The sequence below is a fragment of the Magallana gigas genome, chromosome 9 (assembly GCF_963853765.1).
Source record: "Magallana gigas chromosome 9, xbMagGiga1.1, whole genome shotgun sequence".
NCBI lineage: Eukaryota > Metazoa > Mollusca > Bivalvia > Ostreida > Ostreidae > Magallana > Magallana gigas.
The window spans coordinates 17,946,008-17,972,731 of record NC_088861.1 but is presented as its reverse complement, the minus strand read 5'-3'; the positions used below and the strand labels follow the sequence as shown (position 1 = coordinate 17,972,731).

Here is a 26,724-nt window from a genome sequence, read left to right as displayed (position 1 = left end):
CATTTATACTGGGGGTTTTTTATACGTATATATACAGCATATACATATTTACACATGTTTTTAATTTTTTACGACTTAAAAATGATTTTTCATAAATTTGTCTGATTAACTTTATTGAAGCACCATCCAATTTTCTGCATATACAGTCACGGTTCTTCTTAAAAATGCAATTTATTTCTATTATTTTGAGTTTTCAATTCTATTATTTACCTGTAAATTAGAAACACAGGCAACTGACGTAATATATTTTCTAAAAAATAAAAACATATACCCTCTACAGCAAAAATGTTATCAATTAAAAAAAAAGTAGGTTTGCATCTAGATATACAGTCGGAGGATGGTTGATCTAATTATATTAATGGTATATACATTAAAAAGGTATGCGAAAAGTATACAACTGATAGATATGTTGTTTGGAGCAGCTGTATCAAGGAAAATTCCGAATTGCTTAAACATGTACAAATTGAAGCAACAAGGACAGTGACAGGGATCAGAGTTAATTCTTCTAAAATAATTTTATATAATGAGCTTAATTTGGAAACCTTTCAATCTCGAAGGGATACATTGTAACCACAAACTTATTATATTCTACAAGAATATAAATGGTTTAGCACCACAATATATGTTAGATTGAATTCAATCATATTTTCTTACTGAACATGCATATAATCATAGATCGAATTAGCTTTTTTACTATCTACCACTATATACTTATTACAATAGCTTTGCTCCGTCTACATGTAAATTATGGAATAAAGAAAATTTCATCAACTTTATCTTTCTATTAAGTCAAAACTTAAAAAACAAAATATACCTAGAGTTTACAAACCTTTCAGTTAAGACAATAGGAAATATTATTTTACGTCAATTACGGAATAAAGGTAGTAAAGCTTACTTATTTAAGTTTTTTTTTCTGATGTGAGTCGATGTTTATACTGTGGGTCTGAATCTAAAGGTAATGTGATTTTTCCCCTGGATATCCAAGATACACTCAACAAAGAGACGAACTTTTTAAACAACTTATTGACATTAGTGTACCATCTTATATGAACTATATACTTTGTGGTAGTTCTGATTTTTCATAAAGATAAAATTGTAAAATTGTTTCCCATGTTTATACTTATATTAGATCTCCAAAGCGTTTTTGATTCTCTTAAGGTACACTGTTTAAACCTATTAAAGTATTTTACCTGTATATTTACTTAATATATAGTTCCCTTTTATTTACTGTTCTTTTCAAATGGGCTGGATCATGAAAATCTCATTCTTATGTTTGTATCTCTGCAGGTATAAATGAAGGTGATATGTTTGTTAATATAGGTGTGAGTGAACATGTCTACCAACAATATGTCATACAATCATACATGATAAATATTCAGATAATTATTTAATATTCAAGTACCTCATGTCTTATATACACATAATATACACATTTAACACGTTTAAATTAAATTAATAATGTAGGTGGCTGTGATAGGAAGTTCAATCATCTACTCCAACGCTGCTGTATGATCTTCTACTATTTATTTCTATTCCAAAAATGCAATTTACAAATTTATTGACGAAAACAATTACTGTTAGTAAATTTATGATAAATTTTTGTGATCAAAGCAATTCAGAAACTTTAAAGCAAAATTCTATTGCCATCCTGTACAAAAATTAGGTTGCTAACTTGCTACTGATTCCATGAAGCAGAATTGTTAATGCCTAGAAAAATTAGCGATTTGATGATATTTAGTAACATCAAAAGTTAGTCTAACGGAACAAATAAAACACCAAAATTCGGCTTTCAGGGTATAGTTACTATAGCATTGTTCATGAAAGAGTACAATCATGTTAGCATATCATAATTTTGTAAACTTTTATTGGCTGGATGGGTGTGAATACAAAATTTAGACAGTCACAGTTTTAACAAACTGAGTGGGTGCAAACACAAAAATCTCAATATGACATACTGTAATTTTTTTTATTTACACCCACTCAGAAAATTGACAATGAACAATATTAAAGTTTCAATTTACTGGGTGAACGTAAAACCAAAATTAAATAATATGACGTATTGTAATTTTTTTTAATTATTTATATTTGTACACTTCTCCAGCAAATTAAAAAAAGAGTTTTACTGAATTGAATATTTTAACGTGTAACCATGTATACTAATATTATTAAAAACATATATTTCTTTAAAAATATATAGATATCACACACAGTAATTATTCGCGAAAAGATTATTATGAATAAAATAGTTATTACATGTACATATTTAAAGGAATACTATGTAAATTCAAAAAATAATTATTTAAGTCTCATTTTAACCCCCCCCCCCCCCTTTGAAACATTTGAACATGTATATCTAAAGAATAAATATATAAAAACTGATAATTTTTAATCAAATAAACTCAAGTTATAATATTGATTCGTTAATTTGTGCTTCTTTGCTGTTGAATTTTGAACCGGTTTCATGATCAAAATTCCACGATGCGGGTCAATTTTCAACGGATTAGGGTCTTTATTCAACACCTTTGGTCTCAATATTCAACGTGGAAAAATGACCCCCGGGTCAATTTTCAACCCGGGTCAAAATTCTTCGTTACACCGGCTCTGGTGGACAATTCTAGTTGCTTGTCGTATGTCAACCCATAGAAGTAGTTATACAGATATTATTAATATGAAACAATTTTCGCGTGATAAATATGCAATATCTGCCAAAGTCTCTCCGGAATTTTGGACTTGTTCTATTGTAAGTAATACGGGAAAAATGTCCGATATTCGACTGCTTGTTTCGATATTAATCGGGTGACTTTATTCTCTTGCCCGCTTCAACTTTAAACAATGGACAATCTTCTAACGCTCCAATACTACAAAACGTTTGTATTTTTACCTTTACTAGATTTAAATCTAAGAAATGTCAAGTTGTTGATTTAAACTGCATACGTTAGCGGTTTTTTTTTATTTGCAATTTATAATTTTTCACATAGACATTCAAAACACCCTCATACAATCTCAACAGGAATATACAATAGAAAGCTTGAGGCACAAGTCAACAAGTCTACTCTTGAAGAATATTTCTCAACAAAGGTCATCTTTTCTCAAATATTTATATTTCAGAATTTTTATAAAATACACATTTTTCAATTTCATATTTCACTTTTAAGTAACATAATAAACCAGATGAATATGGAAGTTTGTTTTATTTAGAACAGTAAAAAATGTATAGTTTCCCATATAAAATAAGGAGATTCACAACCATTTCTCTATCTAGAAGAGGACAAAATAATAAATAATATCCACTAATAACATTTGATATATTGAAACCAATTCTTTCTGAAGTAGTAATATATATGTGAGTACTAAACTGATTCCACATAGCTAATGAATAGGAGCAACTAATGAAAATATGCTCAATAGTTTCAGTAGAATTCCCACAGAATGTGTAGTCATCATTATCAATAGCTTTTATCTTCTTCAGATAAATTTTAACTGGGAGAATTCTGTGTAAAATCCTATACTGGAACCATCGAGCAGCAGCATCTTTGGTCAATTTAATACATAGTTTAAACACATCTTTCTTAGTTTTATTTCTTCTAAATAGCCATGTACATTAAGCGACATTTCAGAATTCTATTTGACAACAGAAGCTGTAGTTTTGTCTTTAGTGTTAATATTTTTATAGATAATATTGGTACAATTTTTATGAAGGAACAATGGTTCATAATACAATGGTATAATTGGACCAATAGTACAACAGTACAGTTCTTAAGTGAAACAAGAAAGTCTTAAAAACTTTGCAATGGCACTTACAGTGCTATTTTTTTGCATTGTACATACATGATTAATGATAAATTTGTTTTCAAACATGTCTTTTGGTAGAAAAATTCCATTATCATCTAAGGAATCATTAGTGTTTACACCATTTTCGTACCAGTATTTTATAAATTAACTTTTCATACCAACTGTTATCTTCTAATTGTACCATACAGGAGAAAACGTAACCTTGAAATAATTTTGCAAGTTACCAATATATGATGACAGTACATACAATCATGATCCTTTCTAAAAAAAATTAATAAAATCATTACAAAATTTAGCATTTTGCTGACAGCAGTTTTGCCATATATTGCATAAAAATATGAATCTATGATTGCTCTCCTTTAAGGAGCTTTTGTATCCAGGAACTTTTTAAAGATACTAAAAAAATTATCAATATTGACCATATTAAGTCCACCATTAAAATATTTTTGGGTAACAACCTCCCGTTTGATTTTATCAGACTTGGCTTTCCATAGAAATTTTAAAAGTTCTTGGGACAAAAATTGGGATTTGGTAGAGAAATAAAAAAAATTATTGAGCTTTGGCAATATAAGTGTTTTAATTACGATTACTCTTCCAATAGGAGTAAAAATGTGTATATTTAATTGTTGTATCAATGCAAGTATCTTTGTTAATTGTATATCATAATTTAAGTCAACAATTTGATTGAGATTAACTGAAAAATGAATACTTTATAAATTGAATTCTGTTGCTCTCAAATCTAGTTTCCACGAAGTATGATGGAAGACTTGAGTAGAACATTTTCTTGAGCCAATCCAAATAATTTTTGTTATTTTTAAACCACAAATTCTTGCAAAAATTTCTAAAGTATCAAGAGCAGCAGAAAGAGACTGTTCCGAACCATCAAGGGTTATTGAAGTGTCATCGGCATACTGTATTAGTTTATATTCCTTGTTATTGATAATTACACCTTTTATTTCTTTGTTTTGTTTTATCAAAATAGAAAGTATTTCTGCACAAAGTATAAATAGATAAGGGGAAACTGGGTCACCTTGTCGACAACCACGTTGAATACTAATTTGATCCGATAAGTGACCACTTTGCAGAATTGCAGATTTAAAATAAGTATTTAAAATTTTCACCCAGTCAATTTTATATTTACCAAATCCAAAAAATTCTAAAACTTTATAAATAAATGACCATGAGATAGAATCAAAGGCTTTTTCAAAATCGATTAACATAAGAAGGCCTGGGATGTTATTGAATTATGTATAATCCATAAGATTAAAATAAATCTAGTATTTTTACCTATAAACCTGCTCTGAATAAAAGTGGTTTAAGTATTGGCAATTAGAGTGTCTAGGGTGGATCTATTCCTATAACTTATACAACCCGATACTAGTTTATAAAAAAAAACGTTTCGAAGTGTAATAGGTCTCCAGTTTTTCAGAAATTGCCTAGGTTTGTCACGCTTTGGTAAACAAGAAAAAATACCAAGCCTATGTAATATTGGTAATTGTTTTTGATTAAATATGTCATCGATAGCACTAATTATAAAATACTTTAAATCATTCCAAAAGAATTCAAAAAATTCGGCCGTAAAACCATCACTTCCTGGTGACTTATTGGTTTTCATATCTTTGAACTTGGAGAACTTCTTTTTCTGTAATAAGTTACTCAAATTTCCGTAAGACCTTATCATCTAAACATGGTACACAGGAAGAGAGAGCACACTATATCATCTGGTTCATTATCAAAATTTTTACATAAATTTTCATAGAATAGCTTAACATTATTCACAATTGCTGACTGATTATATATGGTCTCTCCTCTTAGGTTAACATTTTTTAAAATTGTTTTGTTTGAAAAATTTCTAGATTCAAGGTGACAAAAGTATTTCGTTGCTTTTTCCCCTTGTTCTACCCATTTTGCAACTTTGCCCTAGATCGAACAAAGTGGCATATAATTTTTCTTTTCGTAACTTTTCAAGTGTTGTTTTTTATCTTCTAAAACAGTATGATAAACAATTTAACTGTTATGTTCAACATCATTTATTTCTATAATAAAAGCACATTCTAAATTATTGGGGGGTTTTTTTGGAAAGAGGAGTAGGATATGTTACATGTAATTCCACGAATTTTCATTAAGTAATATTTCCAAAAAGACAGAGTCATTAAGTTTACAATCAGTCTCCAAGAAACTATTTCTATACTGTGTTTTTACTATTTACATTTCATTATTGACCTTATTAATGTAAGTTTTATCATAAAGTAGATTATTATTGATTTTCAATAAACCTCGTCCTCTTTCAAATAAATTTATTCTAAATTCAAAAACAACAGCAGAATAGTCAGACCGATAGCCACATTTGATTTACATATCTTCAACTACATTAGTAAAATTTTCCATATCAGAAAGTAATCAAGACTTCCTAGTTTAAGGGGATGTTCCTATTTCAATGTAAACACCTTCTTGTCTGGGTTAAGAACACGATGGTAATCCACAAGTTTTAAGTCTTTCATTATTTCTAAAACTTTTTCTTTTACATTAAGGTTGTTTATATGGCTTTGATTTTGAGTGTCCATAGCTTGATTTAGTGTTAAGTTAAATCTCTGCAAAGTATGAAGTAGTCATTATCAATTTTTAAAAAAAAATATCGAACATTGTCATTAAAATATGTTAGCGGTTTACATCAAGTCGTACATCAAATTATTGGAAATGTCTATTGTCAAATCGTACATAAAATTCCTGTTTTGATTTCGGGTTTTTTTTTACGATAACTTAAAGCTGACATGAATTCATAAAAGGATTAGGTCGCCATATTAGTTTCTATCGCTCCTCTACTGCCACTGGGGTATATATACCGGTTGAGAAAGTTACGGTCGGTTGCTTTCCGATCGAGGCATTCACGTTGCACGGACTTCTAAATGCATGAACTACACATTGTGCATGTAGTAAAATGTAGTAATAAAGAATAAAGAAAACAACAATCAATGAAATACAATATTTATTCTTTGATGTCCAAGGTATCTGTATTATTTTGCACAGATAGTGCTGCCTTACTTCGCATGCACATCGAACACGTGTGTCGTTCATACAGAGTGCACAACGTCTGCATCTTCTTGAAAACCCCGGCGACACTACATCCAACACAGTAGATAAATGATAGTAAATCCAAGAAAGTAACAACGTTTCTATCCGTTCCTACAAAAACTCCCCGTTTATAAAATCCATGCGATAATTGACATTGCTCTATCTGCCACAGTGTGTGGTTTGCGCATGTGCGATGTTATAACATACACAGGAAAACGGTCTACAATTATCGAGGAACTTCTGATGTATCTGCGCCTGGATTTCAGTCTGTCTTGTTTCGTCGTTTATTGGATATATCTTGCCAGTGAATATTGTCATATTATTTTTGTTCAAAACGCGTTTTTACAAGTCTTTTCGTCCAAGGTAACGTGTTCGGGTGTGTGAAATTCCTGAATGGGGTGAAGCATGACGAGGGCTCTCGGCCTTATATAGGGTGTGTGTAGCGATGAGCAGAACAATAGAAATCGACAACTAATATGGCGGTAGTCGGAGATAAAAGGGAAGTAATGCGTATTTATGAATTCATGTCAGCTTTAAAAAATATTGACTCAATTGACCTGGAAATCAATAGGATATGGGTTTTGTCCATGCCAAAGCAGTGTACAAAGTTTGAGATTATTCATGAGAGGGTTTTTCTTGGAATTTTGCTAAAGAGCTGACAATGTACATACAGACAGACAAACACACACATACACACACACACACACCCACACACACAGCAGCGATGCTATATCAATAGATCATAATAATGGTTATTCATAAAAGATTTACATGAAGATGTCACTGCATAATAAGCAATAATAATATAGTAATAACATATGCGAAGCGTTATGTGTGCACATAAAGTGATGTTTGTTGAATGCCTTATACGGAGACAACTGTTATTACCCAAAGCCGATCACAAAAAATCCAAAGGTGTACAATATGATGTATCACTCGTGCATGACCACAACATCTACCATTTTTAAATCAATGAACAATAAGCAAATGAAAATAACTCAAAGTGGTTTAATTTTATTATTAAATCATATTTTTTACAAAGGTTTAAAGTCAAAAATAGAAGAAGAAAAATGGATTCATATTAATGAGGAGTTATCGGGAAAATACATTAAAAATATTGATTATATTCATAATTGGTAAGATGAACAGGTGTTGTCAGTTTTCGTTATTTCAATTATAACGATTTTGATAGGCTCTTTGATAAGAATACGGACAAAGTACATGTAGTTTACCTGTGTCCAGGTATTAGAAAATGAAAGTCAGCCGAGGTTTACCTTCTTTACAACATACAGCCCCGTCTCCTCCCTTTACATTCACTGTATATCTCCTTGATCAAATTTTTATTTGTTCTTTATTGTAGAATGTTGATAATGCAACCAGAAGATAATACTAGATATACTTTTTCATAAAATTTTAATTAAAAATGAAGTTTGTTATCCAGACGCAAGCGAATCTGCTCCTACATATATTTATATTTGTTTGAACTGGTGAATAAGAACATGAATTTCGCTCTGCGATCAACAATATTCCAATTCTTTGAGCGTGGGGACCAAGACTTTCTTTAAGTGTGTATTTAAATTAGACTTAAGTATCCGTTTTTTGGAATGGCGCCGTTTCTAACGCTTTTCTGGCAAGTAAAATATCACAATCGTTAAAAAGCCAGGAAAACGTCAGATATAACGGACTAAATTAAGGTATAAAATGCATGTTTTTTCACCCCTGATATGAACAAAGGCACGCGCTATCATTACACTTAATATTTAGATTTCGGAATACTTCGAGGTTTTATTTTCGTTTGTTCTTTTTCGTTTAATTGATGCATATCTGCAGTTTTTACTTTGACGTTATGACAAGGACATCTGTTTTATAGCATAGGTCCCATACATCTGAGCGTCAAAACTACGCGGGTTTGGATATTGTGAAAACTAGAATAAAGTAAAATGAAAATATAAACGAGTTTTCTATCAAAAATATTATCAAAACAACAGTACATGGCCAAAATCTGTATCACACTCAAATCAAACATCAACCAATATCAGCTCTATGGTCTTTGGGCTGACATTGGAGTCTCAGGCTGATTATGGGATGCGTACATTATTCTGCCATGCTCTATTTTCTATGAATTAAACTCCTCTTAAGAAAATTATTGACAAATCTTGAGTTATTATCTGAGGAGAGATTTATTACCCCCTTTGTCCAAAAAGGCTATTATAATAGATTTTCAGTACATGTAGAATTGAAGATCTTTAATATAATTATATTCATTTACTTCTTAATATCAAACAGGAGACCGGAAGTTTTGATGATAAACTGAAAGTGAAATTAAAGAAAATATTTTTAAAAATTACTTACAAGTGATATCGAATTTAAACACAAATTACTCATATATTTCAAGTAATATAGTACAGGTTCACATAAGAATCAGGCAATATCGAATTTTTGCGATAAGAGCTTAAACATGAAATCAATGACTTTTTACCCTGTAAACAACTGGCATTTATAGGAATGTGTTTCGAAATATTTTGAGATATTCTGTCTGGTTGTCGAATACGGACCCCATATATTGACATGGCGCGCAAGTTTGAAGCCATACAAGTCTTAATAAAACTGCAGATATTATTACATATATCGATCTAAAAAACAGTCTTAATATAAATATGTGAAAATTTGATTTTACTAATTACTTAACTCACTCAGCACAATAATTCCTAATTTTAAAAAGTATTGAAAAGTTTGAGTTTCGAGTTTAAATTGCCGTTAAAATTAGCAAATTCAAATTTGGTTGTCTTTCTTGGTTGATTAACAATATCGTCGCTAGATGGCGCCTTGTTGTTACATACGCTAGTGCGCGAAAATGGAAGTTCGAGAAGAAGACAATCTCATTTTAAGAGTATTATAAAAATGTTTAGCTTTGTTCCAAACAAACCTTTATATGCTGACCATTCATAGATATAAACCAGTACTAGTATACCATTGGACTTGTGAAAAATTATCATAATGACTTGATACATGTATACACACACACACACACACACACACACACACACACACATATATATATATATATATATATATATATATATATATATATATATATATATATATATATATATATATCTCAGTGTGTGTGTATGTGTGTGTGAAAAGAAATTAACTTACTAACTAACGCCTACCAACCCAAATATATCTCACCATCCGAACAATTTTCGGACCGCTTTTCGCTTTCATTGACACAGACACTAGACAGAGAGATGCATCCATGGTTTGAAACCTCAGAATAATTGGCGTCGGTTAGAGTGCAGTTACTGCTAGAGGAGACCGGCGGAAAATCTTCAAAGGCTTCTGCAATATCTTTTCATCAAACACCAATAATCATTTTTTTCATCTCTGGAAACCTTAATCATATAATCATCTCGTATGTCCCACAATCTTAAGTTTCATAGAATTGTCAATCGTCCTAGATTAAGTGGTTTTTGCGGAGGAGAAGTATAAAAGTTAAAAAATATAATTAAAAATCTTTATCTCGAATGAAATTATGTCAAAAACTATTAATTACTAGTACTCAGGTAGATATCGAAAGGCCCTTACTTTGGGAACAGTCCTCGCCAGTCCATCCTGAGTAACACAGGCATGTACCACTGACGTCACATCTCTCATAGTTGCCATAGATGCAAGGACAGTCCTCTGCACAGAATTCTCCGAATTTATTGTACGGACACTGCACTTCAAATAAGATGCAAAACAAAAATTTATCGAAGCAACTCAAATAGTAAACAAAAGAACTTTACAGTGCAGAGTGAACTATAAGGAATAATACGTAGAGTTCATTATTAATGTTATTGGAAAGCAGATTTTTGCGAAGCTGTTTTAGTAATATTATATGCAAAGAGAGCTCTTTTGCACATACATTCATGGTGAAAACTGACCATATAATCTGTATAAAAAAATGAGGCATCATGAATTCGAACTTAGAGAACCTAAATTTAACTGTATCACTTTAATTACTGACATGCTACGATTAAACACTTGTTAAAAAGTACATTTTATGATTGATTCTTACCTGTAGATTTTACATATTTTACATATTTTGATATAAAAAATTCATATCTTTACTTCACACAAGACATTTAGACATTTTTCGTATTTTGTATTGTATTACCTTTTGTGCAGATTCCTGATATGTTTTCGTATCCTTGGCAACACATATTAACTTGAACTAGAATCTGTTTTGTAATTAGTCTCCTCTGTGTTCTGTTTAATCTACATGTAAATATGAATTTGATACACATTAATAAATGCAAATATAACATGGCAATTTATAGATCTGCAATGTGACAATTTTTGAAGCGTCTCTTTGGAGAAGATGATTTAAAGTGGTACCCTGTATCATTTATCGCTTGAATTTTATGTTTTATTATTAAAAATTAAAACAAAATCCTTTTATTTAAAAACTAAAGTTTTAAATTTCAATTTATCCTTCTCAAATATTCTTTCTGTTTAGCTATTAAATAAGTGAATGTTGTGAATTGTTGCATTGATTAACTGATACGTTAATTAAATGTATACTATCAAGTAAATGTTATTCAATATCACATATATATTGTATTTGGCTTTTATCCAGGGTTATGATATACTTACTTGTTAGCAAACCACCAACCGGTTCCTGTCGTTAACAATGCATACTGGCTGGTAATTTCCTCCTTCATAACTCTAAAAATATAACACACACCTACACAATTTTTAAGAATAATATTCTTTTTTACATTCAAATTATTCCTCTACACGTAAATATCCCCATAGAGTAAACTTTAAATCAAATGCATGGTTATGATACATAGTAGAGATCATTAATAAACATTACGATAAACCTTTTCCCAGTTTTTAGAATTCTGACCCTGGGGTATAGGAAGCTAAACCTTTGCTGTCTGATTAACCAATGACCCTTCATTGAATCTGTTTTAGACCTATTGTCCATGCTGATGTAACAATGGAGCATAAACACACACCTTAAATACTTGAATCCAAATTTTTTTGTTTGGAAATTTTTTTTGTAATATATGGGCATACATCGATATACGCAAATTTTACTATACAACGCAAAATATTTACACAAATCAGAGGAAAATTAAATTCTTACGTTTTGAAACATGTTGAAGTTTTTTTATCTTGTTCCTGACCGATGCACGTCATTACAGCTATCGATAGCTAAAAGAAGCATATACGAACATATTACTAGAGGTTACATAATTCGTTATCTTTCAATGTAAACGTTTTGCTCAAAAATCAATTTAGTATATCTGTTATATCAATTATAAAAGAAACAATCACTATATCTTATTTTAAGGCAAGACATTGTTTACAACTGTATTTCTGCTTTACACAAATCACTTATGGTTTTCAAGTGACACTATGTATATTTATTGCACATATTAACTTTAAATGACTCTTGTTTTAATTTGTTTCCTCTTTCTTTTTTAAAACACATTTCATGATTATTGAAAAAAACCATTGCAATTGTGGCCTTTTTGTTTTACACTATATTTGCACGTTAAATACAATATTAAACTTGTAGTTTGTTTATATGTTGCTCTTAGTGAAAAGATTATTATTTCCTTAAAAATTCACCAGGATATGGCAATATCCTAACATAATAAGAAAGAATACAATTCTATCTTAAAAGCTATTTTTGTGAACTGATTTGGTGTTATATTAGCTTGTGGATGAGGAATAATAAACGATAATTGCCTTTTTGGCTAGTACGTATATGTACACAATTATCCCATATTCCTTTAAAATGTTTTAAAGTACAGCTGATTAGAAAAAAATCATTTTTACCTGAAAGACTGTAATACAAAACTTATTTTCTGTAATAAAAAAACTTATTTATAATGATCGTAGCTAATTTGTAGCACGCAACAAGTATCGAAAAGTAGACAATGCAAATGACAATTACCATTACAGTTAATATAGAATGCAGCATAACGTACAGTAATTCTTTCAAACCCACCAATAAAAGCTTAGGAACAAAATATTTCATGATCATTTTTCTGGTGTCATCATGATATTAACAATTTTGTAGCATCTTGTAAATTAACTAGGGTGTAGTAGTTTACACCTATGTATTTATTTATATTTGTTGTGTTTTCATACAATGTAATTATTCAAAATGATAGTTATTTTATTGAGTTTAATTCCGACATTCTTCTGTTAAGCTTTTCATTTAATTGCTTAAATTCAACATTAAACTCTAGCATGGCAATGCATCTTTACTCAAAACACAATGATAAAAACAATTCTAATCAAGGATCGTTTATCGTTTTTTCATATTTTTTTTACCTTTTATTTCTAAGGATTGGGAAGACCTTGATTTATCATGACCTTCATATATATATACAGGTACAGACACAAGGAACAATAAGAGACTGAGTTCTTGTTTTTCTAAAAAAAAGTTTATTAAAAGAATAAATTTAATTCTCACTAATGCTATACAATAAAACTGTACAGTTTACGCTAGACGGTTAATAAAAAAGCCTGAAGTGTCCAAAGTTATGTTATACTTGTATAAATGGAACATAGGTAGAAAATATAAATTTATTCCTTGCAATTAAATTTTTTATAAATAAGGCACATTATTTTAAAAACGGACTCTATTATGTGTAAAACTTAAATGTGAATTCAAGCGGATTAATACGCGTTGCATACGTCTCATTGAATGACGTACGCAAGTTATTTGGATGTTATACGTTAGAGATGAACTTGTTTAGCCAATCAAATGAGGCACTACAACAAAAATTGAATTATAGAGATAGTTGGCAATTTAACGAGGCCCAGTACAGAACGAGTACGCACGCTTTCGCGCAGCGTTCCATTTGTATTGTGACGTCATCTTTTTGCTTTGTTGACGCCATCGCGTGATAGTTTCAACTTGAGATATTCAGCGAAATTTGTTGAATATAGCTCGTTTGATGCGTAAATTTGATATTATATTGTGGAAAATTATACATATATAAACATAAATGTCTCGAAGTATAAGCTATATTTTGGCTCGGGTCGAAAACGTGAAAAGGGTTTAGCAAGTTAGACCTCTGTCACGTTTTCTTAACCCCTCCAAATAAAGCTTAATTCATATATTTCAAGACAGTAATCATGTATTTTATATTATATAATTAATTACCCTTAACATGTGATGTTATATATTTATTTATTACTGAATGTTTTAATAATACTATAAAGATCACCATTTGCGTCTTTGTCAAATAAAAAATAGCCATTATCTGGCAAACTGGGAAATTGGGCATACAAAAAACAACTTTGATAAGACCCCTGGAACAAACCAGGAGGTAAAAGGGTTTTTTTTATATGACCATTTGATGCCTTTAAGCAATAACTTTAATATGTAGAACGGAAAAAGAAATCCCCAGGGTAGACGTTTAAAAAGATGTAAAAATTGTGCAAAATTTATACATTTCATGCATAATTCCACAGGGTCCTATGTTAACAATTAAAAAACTTTGAGATGACCCCATAAACAAACGGTGTGGTAAATGTCTTTTTTTTATCTTAAAATAATAATTATATCAGTAGAAATTCATGTAAAAAATTTCATTAAAAATCTAGGGCAGAACAAATTAGACCTGGCCTCGTTAAATGTCAAGAATGAGTAGCCAGATTGTTTACAAACTCACCAGATAACTTTACATCACTTGATGTATAGAAATAATATCACGATATTTATAATATTAAGGATAGGGCTCTTAATGTTACATGTATTTGTTTGCTGTTCCAGATGAATGAGTCATATATGTATCCTCTTAATTTATACGACATAATTTTTATATTACCCTATCTTCATTTTTTGTAGATCTACTTAATATATAACTACAAGCACACGCAATTGAAAACTCATTTCCAAATAGATTTTACTGATAGATCTCTTTTGATCCGTATAACAACAGTGTCTAGCTTTTAGCGTTTATCAATTTTGCACTTAATCTATGAACTAATGATCAATATTTTTGAAAACATTAAACTTGTAAACGAATTTTCATAAAAAAAAAATTGTCATAAAACCTTGTTTACATTTTTAGCCTTTTAGTATATCATATGTTTGACAACTGACAAAATAACTGTACAAGGAAGTCAAACTCTCTGAAAGACTGATAATTTATATTTATAAAAAATTATATACAAAAAGTAAATGTTTTCGATGATCATTTATTGATGACAGGGCCTAATTCTTCCTTTTCCTGCTCATCTCAAAATATTCCTTATATTTGTATTTAACATTTAGAGAATTTTCCCGAAATAGCAGAGTCGTTATCTTGCCATTAAAAAAACCCACACATCACACAATTTGTTCTGTATGATATGTACATGTTTTTTTTCTGAAAAAAGGCCAACAGTTATTTATTCAGTTGTGAGAATGGTATAATTCATTAATAAGTAAGATACATTGATTTAAAATATGTGACAAATGATGATTATAATGTTAATATTATTAATAAATAAAGAGTACTTCTGACTAGTGGTCAAGATTTCCCAGATCTACACAGGGAAGAGTGGCTCGCATAATTTTCATATCATGCGAAAATCAGATAAAAAGTTTCTCATGCAAATATCATGCGAATATGTTCGCATGATATTCGCATGAAAAATGTACAATTTTCATGCGAATAGTTTTTCGTATGTTTTTCATGCGATTAGATATTTGTGTCATATTCATATAAAATTCATGCAAAATTCACATGAAAATTGCATGTTTTTCATATAAAAATTTAATTATGACAAATCAATTTATAACACTTTAAAAACATTCTTTAATGCATATGTTGACATACTATAGTGTCTTTTTTTTTTAACAAATTTGACATTAAGACAACTAAACAATTTCTACATGTGTTGGAATTAATACATGTATAAATAAAAATTAGAATAGAGTTTACATTGTATCAAAATTTAAATGTTTTCAAAACTTTTAAAGTCTTTGTTTATGTAAACATGTAAAACTTTGCCTTTACAATAGTCATTCACACCAACTGAGAGTTATATCTCTCTTCTTAGAAGGTCAGTAAACATTAAGATTTTATTACATGTGTAATACTGTGCTGATTGCATTGATCATTATTTAGGATACATACTTTAAGTCTTATGTTTTTGAGATACAATTTATGAGTTTGCGTGTACCAAACCTGTTGAACGCAGTAAGTGAATTACAAATAGGAAAATTTCCAGCTATATATTCAAACATAAAATTAATTATTTCTATGCTAGACAATGAAAATTCACTGAAAATTGTTAACACTGTGATACAAGTTTTCCATGATTCCAAGTGATATTGCACAGATGACAGTATATTTCAAAAGAATCCAGGCCTTTGTGGTCTCAAGTTTCAGTGTGTACCAATGGTATTGGACTGATGTTGGTGTAATCACTCTGGTGTCTGTATCATGTGCCTTTATCTTCCTTCTTCTGTAGCATGTCTCTTTATCCCTCTCCATATTTCAATATCTTTGTCAACCTTGTGTATATGCAAAACAAAATATAATTCATAATAAAACATGCAAACAAATGTACATGTATTGAGTACATGTATAACAGCATAAAAGCACAAGATTTATACACTCAGATAAAATTTAAAAAAACAAAACAATTATAATGTATTTCTGTATTGAAATAACTTACAGTATGTTTTATTGATCAAAAGCAAATGAGATCAAGAGGTATGTCCAACCTCTTTTATCAAATATATGTTAATCCATGTATGATTTTATATACATGTAATTACAAACTTTAGAAATATTCAAAACGCAAGGCATAGGCATATTTCACCAAATAAATACTTACAAGGTATCATCATATGGACAGTTTGTTGTGCATGATTTCCCAAGTGATATTCATGTATGTTATTGTTATAGCCATCATATATACAACATATACCGGAGAGGCATTCACCTATTCTTCTGTCTGTGTAACATTGCTTCGGATCTTAAAACAACCCTGTAGACAGTATGCACAAAAATTATACATGTAGACCGGATCTAGGAGGGGTCAAGGGGATCCATACCCCCTAAAAAACTCTTCAAATTTAAGTTATAAAATTCATAAAAATATGGCTTACTCCCCCTCCCAACCTTGTTACTCAATCAATCCCCCCCCCCCGTCCGCATTTTTTTTCTGGATCCGCGCTTGAAACCGCATGTTTAAAATATATATCTGCAGATTTATTTCGTAATCATTACGGTTACACTGTGTTCATTCATTCTTGTTTAAGAAATACACAATAGATAGAAATTTATCCGAAGCTCTTCGGAGAAAATTGACAGACCCTCTGTCAACCCGAATTTCCCCGTATATTGTATAGTTACATGTAAAGACCTGCATCTAAGTTTAATAATAACAGTTGATTTTTTAGTGTTTAAACACGTATCTGGAAACGTTAGTTAACATATAACATGTAAACATAGAATATGCACACACTTGAAACATCGTAGTTCTAGAGTACCTGCATGTTGACGATCCGCTCCTCTCCTATCCAGGATCACGAACTTTTCAATCGCTGAGTATATAATAGTACGTTAGATCGGACACATCTTGATGATGTTGATGTAAAGTTTCTGCCGGCTTGCATCACTGATCAGCGAGTGCCGATGTACATAACTTTGCAGCTAGAGAAAATTCAGTGTGTCTGCATATGAGTTATCGCGGGAGATAACTCGAACGGGATTTCGGAAACGAATAAAATGTTTGCAAGGGCTTACAAAAAAGATGCACATCAACCAGTAGCGCTTTGAATTATTAACGACAATTGTTCTAATCATATCTCTTAATTACAAAATCTGATCTGATCTACTGATTTTTGGTATATTGCTCTATGTAAAATCAAACACCATCCTGACGGTTCTCAGTACCAAAAATTTACGCATTATGTGACGTCAGCGGGAACGAGACTCGAGTACAAAGTGAATGACATAGGTAAGAAACATAGGCCTAAATGAAATTTTTATGTATTATCGGAAGATCTCTGCTTCCCGTTTTGATAAATAAAAACCATCATTCGAAATTTTTGCAAAGTATTATAAAGAATTCGTTACAATTATTTATAATAAAGATGAAGTGTATTGTGATGATGAACAGAGCTGAGCAAACTTTGCTTATATCCTTATATCCTTAGCGTAATGTTATGGGCTTATGCAATAAAATATCTGATATCTTTTTCATCGAAGCATGACAAAAACATCCCTACACGGATATGGAGTTGGTACTATTTGGATGGAGGTGTGAACATGATGACATGCCTGTTGGCTGTATAAAAGGTGAGGATAAATCAATTCAAAGTACTAAATATACTGAGATTCTATAGGCCTACTCGAGCCAATCCAAAGCCTGAAAATTGTTCATTACATAGCTTGTTTTCTTCCAAAAGTCAAAAGAAGAGAAGAAAAGATCCTTCCATATTTTTCCAGAGTGTCTTTCCGCCATTAATAGCAGGTTCGTAATTGAGTAAGCACAACAACTTACATGTATATGTAGTTTTGTTAAGAATTTGTATAGGAGATGTGAAAAACATTAAATAAGAAATTCATTAATGAATATCAAGATTACAATAGCTGTATTACTTATATACTTAATTATATCTATAAAAAAAAAAATATAGATATTTATAAGATCAAACAGGAATGAAATCATTTAATAATTATACAACAATAATATTTGCAGAGAACCTTAAGTTTGCAGATTTGCAAAGACTCTTTGGAAAAGATTTTAAAAGCATGACAACCAACAACATTCCGGAAGAATTCATGGATGCAGTGGTAAGTAATACTTCTACTTTTTAAGAATTGTATGATAATTTGGATCAATGTTTAACATTGAAGCTCATTTAAGAGATTCAGACAACAGGCTTGAGTGAAAAGTTTGTGTGTTGATCACTATTGTCTGTCTTTTATCCCTCTGTAAAATTTTGACATTTTCTCCTTCTCTAGAACAGTTGAGCCAATTTTAATCAAACTTGACACAAAACAAAATTAGGTGAAGGGGAATTCCAGTTTGTTAATTTAACAATGAAAAGTCACACCTTCTTTTAGTGAAATTAGAATGCGTTGTTATTTTTAAAAAAAACAACTTAAAAGCCTTTGGTCGGAATAGCTGAAACTTGTATGGAAGCATTTTGAGGTATTGTAGATTCAAATTTGTTCATATACATGTAATGGTTCCTAGGGTTGGGCCACAATAAAAATTGTTTTTGACATTTAGAAATATTTTCCTAAAAGATTGAAACAACAAAAGCGGCTTGATGATTATGTGAGGAAAAATTTGAAAATCCTCTTAAACAAAATGTACAGTACTCTTCAAAATTGTCCAAATGTTTTGTATTTGGCAGCATAAAGTAGATTTGATAAGTTATGGCTATTGATGCTCAGGTGAGCGATTTGGCTTATGTAATAAACTCACAAACTGAAAGCTTAAAATAACAATAAGGACATGGATCAGATCATCAGAGTGATAAAGTGAGAATCGTAGTAATCGGATATGACAAACATAAATTTATTGTATTTGATCAAATCTGCTTTAACGAGCATTTATCATGTTACCAACTGCATGTCATATATCAATTAATTTTGTTTTTATCTTCCAATATTAATAATTCACATTCAAAATAGATACCAGTATGCCATTCAGCAATAGGAAAATTTCATGAACACTGCATTATGTATATTTTCTTGTACATTGATGAACTAACAAGCCTTTTCGAGAAGTGGAAGAAGAAGAAATTTGAATTATGTTCTTATCTAAATAAAGAAGATTTTCCTAAGAAGGTTATTGTCAATGTTTTCTGTTAATGTTAATTCTATATAAAGCAAATTAATTAGGACTTCAGTTTTCTTTTCAAAATATAACAGATTATATTCTCAAATTTAGATAAAAAGAGATCAAGATTTCAAGATTATTGAATTTAAAAGCTGCATAGTATTTTGTATGAAAATTGCATGATATTTGCATGATATTCGCATGAAACAACAGTGAAACATAAGATATACATTTTCGCATGAATATCGTGCGAAATTATCATATGATATTCGCATGAAAATTATGTCAAAATCGCATGAAGTTTTCGCATGAAATTCATGGGTGTTACTTTGCGAATTTCACATGAGATTCATGCGAGCCATTTTTGCCTGTGTAGTAAAGAACTCTTTGTTTACCATAACCACTTAGTCTGCCTACTATCTGTATACTGTAGACCAACTTTTATTCGCGTGCGAGAAAGGACTCTGTGTGGTATTATGAATGTTTTGCCTCCAAAATTAAAGTTTTATATAAAGCTTTAAAAATAAGGTAAAATATATCTGAAATCAAATTGAAAATAAGTGTGTAAAAGGTTTTCACTACAGCGACGTCATAATGTAGAGATGACGTCATGAGGATATTCTTACTTTGTAAAATTGATGGTTTGTACCAAAATATGGGTGTTTTCCGACGGTTTTTCGACTGAGAAACAGCGAGCGCAGGCTTGCTCAAGTACCTTTTTTAGTATGATGTGTAAAATTATATGAAATAAAACATATGTTAAATTCGTAAATGAGCAGACACGATAAACAACGAATGAGCAAAGGTTACTTAAATCAAGATTAAAATGATAGGTATCCTTTGTACTATGATTTATAAAGATTTGATTTTATACGATAGAATTTAAAAATTCATTAAAATTGGGGGGCAGATATTTGACCATACGGAATAAAGTCCTTTTCGCGAGGTTAGCGAGAGCCTTGTTGTCGCAAATATTTTTCGCCGCGTACAAATCCTTTGTCTATAGTTTTTATTACAATACAGGTCTGGATAAGGCTTGGTCGCGAACAATAGTCGTCGCGAACCAGTTTATCGGCAGTTAATCGCTAAATAAAGTCACCGCGAAAAAAAAAGGTTTACAGAATACCCTGCAATTGAGTCCACCCTAAGAACCACTGACCCTCATGAAGTCAACGCATCAAATTTGGTCAATATTACCCCAGTGATTACAGAGCAGAGATGAAATGTTTAATTGGTAACAGGGTGACTTAAGTTATCTTATAACACATAGACAACTTTATTTTTCTTATATGATTGCTTTAAACTTTTATTGTATAATTTCCAACCTGTTCTTATCCATAAAATGTCTATAATCATGCAGCTCAATACACACTTTAATTGTTCTATATTGAATTTATAATTAATCATAAGGCATTGTTTATCACTATAGTTGAAATAATTTCACACTAACCCCTCCCGTTCTTTGTATTCTTGAAATATATATAATTTAAAATCAAAACTTACAAAAAACACGTTCTTCTCCATAGCTCGTCTGTTATTTCTCTAATTTCCTTTCTGCCTTAAAAATGACGACATGTTTCTACGATATCTATTGAAACTACTTATGCGAGTCACTCAATATATTTTACATGCAATGTATAGAAATGGAAAAACCCCACATATATCCGGCCCTTAAAGATTTTACATAAGTTGACATAATATTTTGACATAACAGTTGAGATATTAGAACATATTTCAATGTTTATAATAATGAAAATGAAATAAATGGGAATAATAGTATTTAAGACCAATTGTTCAGAAGCGAAAAAAGGCGAACATTTTTAAATTAAGTTGGATCTTTATTTATTGCCATCTATTTGTTTAAAAATAGAGGTCAGCAATAATTATTGTATTCTTATCACAGCTTATGTGCATAATAAATGGATTTCGAAATATATACGACCAACAAATAACGTTTGTTTTTATAAACGAACTAAAGGCTCTGCTGCAGTACTAAGAAAGAGTTCTGCGTGTCCTGATTTTTGTAAAAAACGGCAAAAAATCTCCGTCATACGACTGACACACTTTTTGTTAAAAAAGCATTGGATTCCTAAACTCTACTCAATATGTGTACATTTACTGAGAAATATAGACCCAACATCACCAACTTACCTCAAGTCAACACTTTACATAAATTCTGAGTATTTGGCTTTATTTTGTGCACTTTTGATAGATCACTTTGAGTTGAAAACCAAGATAAGCGTTAGAAATTTTGAGACGGCAGGACCTGTTATTACCAGATACTTTGGCATTATATTTTTACATAAATAATACTGTACTTTTACCTTTACCATTAAGATATAACTATGAAATAAATATTTTTTGATTTCAAATTATTGTATAGCTTAACTGTAATCAATATATACATCCAATTTCTGTTATATTGAACATACTGTGCAAAAAATATGTATGTAAAGGATGAAATTGCATGCACGACGCGTAGGCAATGTCTGCAAAGTTTTGAGAGAAAAAAAATTGAAAATGATATAAAGATATGTTGTATTCTGCGAACCTTAAAATATGGTGGACATTAAACAACATGTGCTATAAGCTGTGTTAACGATCCGAGATGAAAACAATATTTAAAACGAACAGAGTAAAGAGACATGATGACACACAAACCCATGATTTACCAAAATCGATTTTTTCAAATATTTAATATAAAAAGATAAACTTTTGAAAACTTAGGGTTTTCAAAGTTAAATAAATCGGGTAATACAGGAAAAAAATAGAATGATCATTTATTGGCCTAACACAAAAATAGGATATTTTCTTCTGCTTCCGCTTGATAGTCACTCAAGCGCAGGGGAACGTTAATACTGCATCGTGGCATATACATTTAGCATAAACAATCGGCATTACAATGAAATCCAATGATTTCTTGGGGGTATTTTTATTCAGATGCTCTATCAATGAATGCATATTTCTAACTACAGACGACAAGTCCCAATTCTTTTCAGTGTGTACATTTATATCTCAATATAGCATTTTTTAAAAAGCAATCGCAATAACATGGCACTGGAATCAATGTTCAAAACAACTTGGTTCGTTTACATGTGGAATTTCTGGTGAGTTTCAACGAATTGTGTACGAATAGATGATGATTTAATTTGAATGACACACGCGGCATGATCAAATGTCTTATATTTATTCTTATTTCGGTGTCATTCATAAAAAGTAAAATGTCTTTTTAAGTCATTATGTCATCATCATTATGAACGTGAGTTTCGGGTGAAAATACTAATATTTGTGTCCTGTGTATTTTAACCAAACCCTAATACCGTTAAGTATGTCAAACTCGTCTATCCAGCCAAAGAGGTATTTGGGAGGTCGATTCTGTGAACATGCAATCCAGCAGGGAAAAGAACTTTTTAATGAAAAGCAGACTTTTACATGAGATTTACTATGCAGGGATTTTCTGGATACAAGTACTCTGACCTTTCTATATACTTTTGCTAATAGATGGACTGGATCGACATTTTAATGGAGTAACAAACGATATTAGAAATCATGAAAGGCTAGAAAATCTTCAAAAAAAAGAAGAAAGAAATACTTAATTTTCTGAATATTTTATTTCTGAATTGCAGGAAAAGCAGAAAAAGAAAATTTAAAAAAAAAAATCAAAAAAAAATCGTAGTTTGTCCTGAGTAGTCTTAAGTGACCAAATTTTAGAGCTAAAAGTCACATTAATAAAAGAGGCATATCGAAGTTATCGGGGCGAAACACAAGCGACAGGAATGAATTAACAAGATAATCTCCCTAAGATCATGAATCACGTATTTGCTTTCTAGATGAGGAGGCATAAACACTGGATGTATAACCGACAAATATATAAACTAATCACATTAGAGAAATACGACATACAGAGACATTTCAAAGACCTCTCCATGTTTGCAAATAAATCACGCATAGATATAATTACATATACATGTAGGAGACATTCATTAATCACAAATTTTAAGGACAAAACGTTTCACATCAGAGATTCCCTACATCAGCCCAAGGAACTTGGAGAACAGATAAAACAAAATTGGATTCCATTCTACAGCTGAAGAAATTATCAACGGAGTGAGGTCGAGATTGCAATCATTATGAGCATACACATCACAGGACAATGGAAACCGTTTTGCGGCCCATGTGGTACCATGCAGTAAACTCATATTTACAGGTGGAAAGTTGATTACTTTAGCATTGTATAATTGATTTTGACACGTCTTGTCAATAACTGCCAGGAGCTGAGCAGACAAGTTGAATAACGCGCGTTAGCAATAACCGACATGAAGACGTTAAAAATAATTCATTTAATGCTTATACTTACATTCCCTTATTGATAAAATCAATTATTTTATTAAATAAAATCGGTGTAAATTGCAGATCACGAAAAAAGTGAATATTTTTAAATCCGTTTTTTACATAGATTGTTGAAATAAACCTTGAAAATATAATCCATGAAAAATAACTCTTGAAATGCTTCCAACAATAAAATCAACTGTTTGTTGAAAAGAAAAAAGACTATATTTGATATGTCAAAACAATCAACAATAAAATCAGATGTATTGATGAATGATTGTAAAACATGGTGTTTTAACAATTATATTTTTTGGGAACATCTTCATTCTTAAAATTACTTACAAATTCATACGCATTATGAAAGTATAAAGTTTTCAAATCGAATACCTTTTAATTTCAAGTTTGTTCAGCATGCGGTTGAATTGAACCAGCTTTAATCGAGTAGTATGTTGAAGCTGACATGAATTTATAAATACCCATTATTTCCCTTAAGTTTTTTCTCCGACTACCGACATTCCTATTGTAACGTTCATCGCTTCACACCCCTATATAAATCCGATACCACTATTCATGATTTTCATTTAGGTATTTCACTCATCTGAACACGTCGCATTGGACAAATAATTCGTAAAACGCTAAAGAAAATGACAATGGTTACTACTGCCCTAGTAACTAATTAAAGAAATATCCAATGAAAGACAAAACAAAACGTACTGACGTTCATATTTTAAAAATGCTCGATCATTGTCCAATGTCGTACTGTTATATCATCTGTTATATCATCGCATATGCGCAAACCACATACTGTAGCAGATCGTGTAGTGAACGAACGAACTTCAGAATACAGGTTGATTTTGTAGAAACTGATAAAATCTATATTACATGTGCGTTGTTACTTTTACGAATATACCATCATGTATCTAATGGGTCGGATGTATATGTGATGGGACCAGCGTCCACAATAGGATGAGGTCACCATTTTTACTGGCAGTTGTAGTTTGATAGTACATTTCAACAAATATTCATCGGCAGTGCCTTTTGGCCGGCAGACAAAGTTAGCAACCCTCTTGTATTATATATAGAGATTATTTAAAGAAATTTTTGATTTATTAACAAGTAATTTTCTGCAAAAAACGTACAAATTAGTTTAAAATAAGCCTTAATAGGAAAATTTAAGGAAAAAGGACTAAGGTCACGAAAGTCTCGATACTTGGGGTGGGAAGGGATATAAAGGGGGTCGGTCCTGTCCTTAGCACATGTTGTCGTTACGCACTCAACATGAACGACACACGTGGACGATATACACGCTTAGTAACGCAGCACAACATGTATCCGTGTAAGGTAATACGGAATGGATACCTTGCACATTCTTTCAAACAATATACCCTCTTTTCTTTTTATTGATTGCAAGTTTCTTGATTTCTTTTTTAAAACATTTACTACAATGTGTAGTTCATACATTTAGAAGTATATGTAGTCTGAATGCCACGATCGGAAAACAACCGACCGTAACTTTATACACCAGTATATACACCTTAGTAGCAGTTGAGGAGCGGTCGAAACTAATAAGACATCCAAATGCTTTTTAAATTCATGTACGCTTTAAAGTCAGTTTAAGACGAGACGTTCTGAACACTCTTACAAACCTCAGAAAATGAGGTATGTTAAATTCACGTCGGGATCAAGTGTCGCCATTTTTACTTGTAAACAAACCCCACTGTTTCATTTTACAGGGCTGTGTGGGGATTTAAAAGATATTCAGAGGTAAAAAAAAAATACTAAAATTTAAAGTAAAATGTTTCAGGAATGTTTGGTAAAAAAAAAATTAAAAAAATAATTTCCTAAACGAGTTCAGTAAGTCCAAACTCGTGCGCAACAATTTGTGCGCAATAAATATACAGTATTTGGCCATGGCTTGGATAAAACTGTAACCCTACGATCCGTCAACCCAAAATTTCCACGAAGCTACAGTTGTGCAGCTAGTTTACTAGTTTACTTTTTTTTTTTTAGAAATAATTCTTTAATTTAAAGAAGGGAGAGGCTATATACGCAGTCAGTATATAATAGCAAGTTATGATGGCATTCAATGTTTTTCAGTCGCATTAAATTATTTTAATACAACTCTTTCTTTGTATACGTGTTAATGCTCTTTTTATGCGTCGGAACCGGGGGGGGGGGGGGGCTTAGGAAAGATATTTGTTCCTAAATTTGCCATTAAAGATTGAGAAGTTGGAGTTATAGCCCCCCCCCCCCCCCCCCCCCCCCCACGGATTACGAATTACATGAATTGGGGGGAACAAATTTCTGGTAGGTAAGATTTTTTTTTTGGGAAGTATAGGTATACCCCCCACACCCCCCACGGATTAGGATTTACATGATTTTGGGAATTATCTTTTTTCCCTCAATATTTCTGAGGATTAGTCTAGCCCCCACCCCCCACCCCACTTTGAAGTTGCTTCCGACGCCAGTACTTTTAGAGCCCTACTCAGTATTCTGAGGAAGAAGATACATTAAATTAACATTTAATAATTACGTTAAAAATATAAAACTGGATAAGGAGTTTACGAACGGCTTTCCCCAAATTTATTTCAAAATTAAATTTGTTGACAGTTTATAATGATGAAATTATGGTGTACAGATTCAAAATATTCTATATGTTTTAAAAATACAGTACTTTTTAAATTATTTTACATCAAACTGATCATGTTGAATGCTTCGTTCTAT

At 31.0% G+C, this 26,724-nt stretch overlaps 1 protein-coding gene and 1 long non-coding RNA gene across 6 annotated transcripts in view; one reads left to right on the top strand and one right to left on the bottom strand.

The window, feature by feature from the left end:
- Positions 1 to 21,297, bottom strand: part of LOC105340102 (uncharacterized) — a 285,888-nt gene extending 264,591 nt beyond the window's left edge. For 3 of the 5 annotated variants that reach the window (XM_066071980.1, XM_066071983.1, XM_066071982.1), the window contains exons 1-6: positions 21,175 to 21,297; positions 12,002 to 12,069; positions 11,503 to 11,574; positions 11,024 to 11,124; positions 10,453 to 10,587; positions 10,042 to 10,206 (exon numbers count right to left, since the gene is read on the bottom strand). In XM_066071980.1, coding sequence (XP_065928052.1) covers positions 10,042 to 10,206; positions 10,453 to 10,587; positions 11,024 to 11,124; positions 11,503 to 11,574; positions 12,002 to 12,069; positions 21,175 to 21,195 — 562 coding nt within the window. In that variant the 5' untranslated portion in view covers positions 21,196 to 21,297. The remainder of the gene's footprint in view (positions 1 to 10,041; positions 10,207 to 10,452; positions 10,588 to 11,023; positions 11,125 to 11,502; positions 11,575 to 12,001; positions 12,070 to 21,174) is intronic. The other 2 variants (XM_066071981.1, XM_066071984.1) reach the window with 1 other exon arrangement.
- LOC117691836 (uncharacterized) lies at positions 17,744 to 18,751 on the top strand. The gene is made up of 4 exons (XR_010709787.1): positions 17,744 to 17,835; positions 18,087 to 18,176; positions 18,287 to 18,351; positions 18,580 to 18,751. It is a non-coding gene; the product is annotated as an uncharacterized lncRNA (long non-coding RNA).
- Positions 21,298 to 26,724: the final 5,427 nt, after the last annotated feature.